The 2044-nt window shown below is 58.7% G+C and overlaps 1 protein-coding gene across 2 annotated transcripts in view; it reads right to left on the bottom strand.

Annotated features, from left to right (window-relative positions):
• Positions 1–2044, bottom strand: part of PGAP2 (post-GPI attachment to proteins 2) — a 14775-nt gene that overhangs the window by 9768 nt on the left and 2963 nt on the right. The window contains exon 3 of one of the 2 annotated variants that reach the window (XM_027908528.1): positions 57–163. In XM_027908528.1, the coding sequence (XP_027764329.1) occupies positions 57–163 (107 nt within the window). The remainder of the gene's footprint in view (positions 1–56; positions 164–2044) is intronic. The other variant, XM_027908529.1, reaches the window with a different exon arrangement.

Genomic DNA, 2044 nt, shown 5'->3' with positions numbered 1-2044 from the left:
GCCCAGAGCCCCCTCCCAGCTCCCAGCAGAGAGAAAAGAAAGGAAAGTGTCTGTACCTCGGGACTTACTGTGTGTTTCTTAGTCATTCTCCAGAGGATGCAGGTGAGCAGCATGTGGCCCAGGGCCGACGAGATGAACACAATGAAGGCATTTTCATGGATTGCTGGATCGACAAGACAACAGTTTTCCTGTTCAACCCGAGCCAAGAGCACAGGGGGGACACGGGCAGGATTTGGGAGGGTGAAGGAGTGCTCTGGGCAGGAGGGGGTCCTGCTGGGAGCCCCAGAGCCGAGGTGATGCCCAGCCCCTGGAGGGGTCTGTGCAGGGGACAGGCACAGCACAGCTCCATAACCTGCCTGTGGTGCCTCATGGCCCCCTGGAGGGGGATACAGCTTGCTGGAACACTCATCCCAAAGGGCCAGGAGGGTGTTTATGTGCTGTAACCTCAGGGACCCTCAGGAGCAGCTCAGCATCACCACTTGTTGTAGGGATGGGGAAACCGAGGGACAGAGGGCAGGGGGTGCAGAGGGGGCCAGTCCAAAACCCAGGAAAGTCCATCCTCTGGCCTCCTGCATTACCCATCTGCCAATTAACACCACCAGCAGCCTCATCCCCAGCACTGGGGAGGACTCCTGCATCCCAGCTACAGGATCAGGCTGGGAATGCAGCTGGAGCAGCTCCTGAGGCCCCAAACCACCTGCAGCCCCTGCATCCTCAGGTGAGAGATTTTCACAAAAGTGCTGCAGTGTCAAAGAGTTTCCCAGCCCCTTCTCCAGGAACTGCACCTCAGGCTGAGTTCCTGACCCGTAGGACACCAGGAATGACTGTCCCTGCTTCCCTCCCTGATCCCAGGGGAAGGGAAGCACACGAGGTGTGAGAGGTGAGATCTGAGCCACGTCCCACAGGGAGGATTAACCTGAGCCCCTTTTCATCTCAGCAGGCAGCTCAGGTCTGGAACTTTCCCCAGAAACCTGGGATTAGTCTGAGCTGAGGATCTGAGAAACTGGGTCAGGCTCAGCTCCCAGAGTGGCTCTGTCTAGAGACACCTTGGCCTTCCCCTCCCAGAGCTCTGCACGAGGTGGATGTGGCTGTCCCAGGGATGAGGGGCTTCTCCAAACCCCAAATGAGCACCTGCATTTCTAAGAGCAGGTTCCCAGCCCAGACAGGTCAGAGAAGCCCCAGGGGCAGGTCAGGCTGCAGACCCTGCCATGGGGGGACACTGCAGGAAGGGTGGGAATGGGGTAACTCATTGTGGGGAACAGGGAGTGCAAGCGGATGAGGAACATCCCAAAACCACAGACCTCCATCAGCTGGAGGTTCACATCCAGCCACCCTGGTCACCAGGGATCCACCAGGGATCTCCATCCTCACCCCAAGGGCTGGGGGAGGTCCTGGGACTCTGTTCATGACACCACAGCCCTGAATCCCAGGCTGGGCTGGGTTTGGAGGGACCTCAAAGCCCGTCCAGTGCCACCCCTGCCATGGGCAGGGACACCTTCCACCAGCCCAGGGTGCTCCAAGCCCCGTCCAACCTGGCCTTGGACACTTCCAGGGATCCAGGGGCAGCCACAGCGTCTCTGCCCAACCTGTGCCAGAGCCTGCCCACCCTCCCAGCCAGCAATTCCTTCCCAATCTCCCATCTCTCCCTGCCCTCTAGCAGTGGGAAGCCATTCCCTGTGTCCTGTCCCTCAAGGGCCTTGTCCAAAGCCCTTCTCCAGCCCCTCCCACAGCTGGACACAACATCCATCCTCACCCCAGCTGTGCAGGGACAGCCCACAGGACTTTCCTGCTGACACATCCTAGCACAGGGTCTGTTCCCACTGCAACAGCACCACCTTGCTGGCTCCTGGATTTCAGTGCTCTCCAGTCAATCCCTGCTGCCTCCCCCAGACCCTGGGATGAAACAGCAGCTGGACATTGTCCCCTTGGATGAGACCATGTGTGAGAAGAGCATTTCCCACCCATCATGACCAGGTGTGGCACATTGATTTAGCCTGAAAAACTCTGATTCCGTTTTCAGGAAATTTTAGAGGGCTGGAGCCTC

The sequence above is a fragment of the Empidonax traillii genome, unplaced genomic scaffold, assembly GCF_003031625.1.
Source record: "Empidonax traillii isolate 1590-97213 ecotype Southwest subspecies unplaced genomic scaffold, ASM303162v1 scaffold1741:size165889, whole genome shotgun sequence".
NCBI lineage: Eukaryota > Metazoa > Chordata > Aves > Passeriformes > Tyrannidae > Empidonax > Empidonax traillii.
The sequence above is the reverse complement of the archived record's forward strand: the minus strand, read 5'-3'. Positions and strand labels throughout refer to the sequence as shown.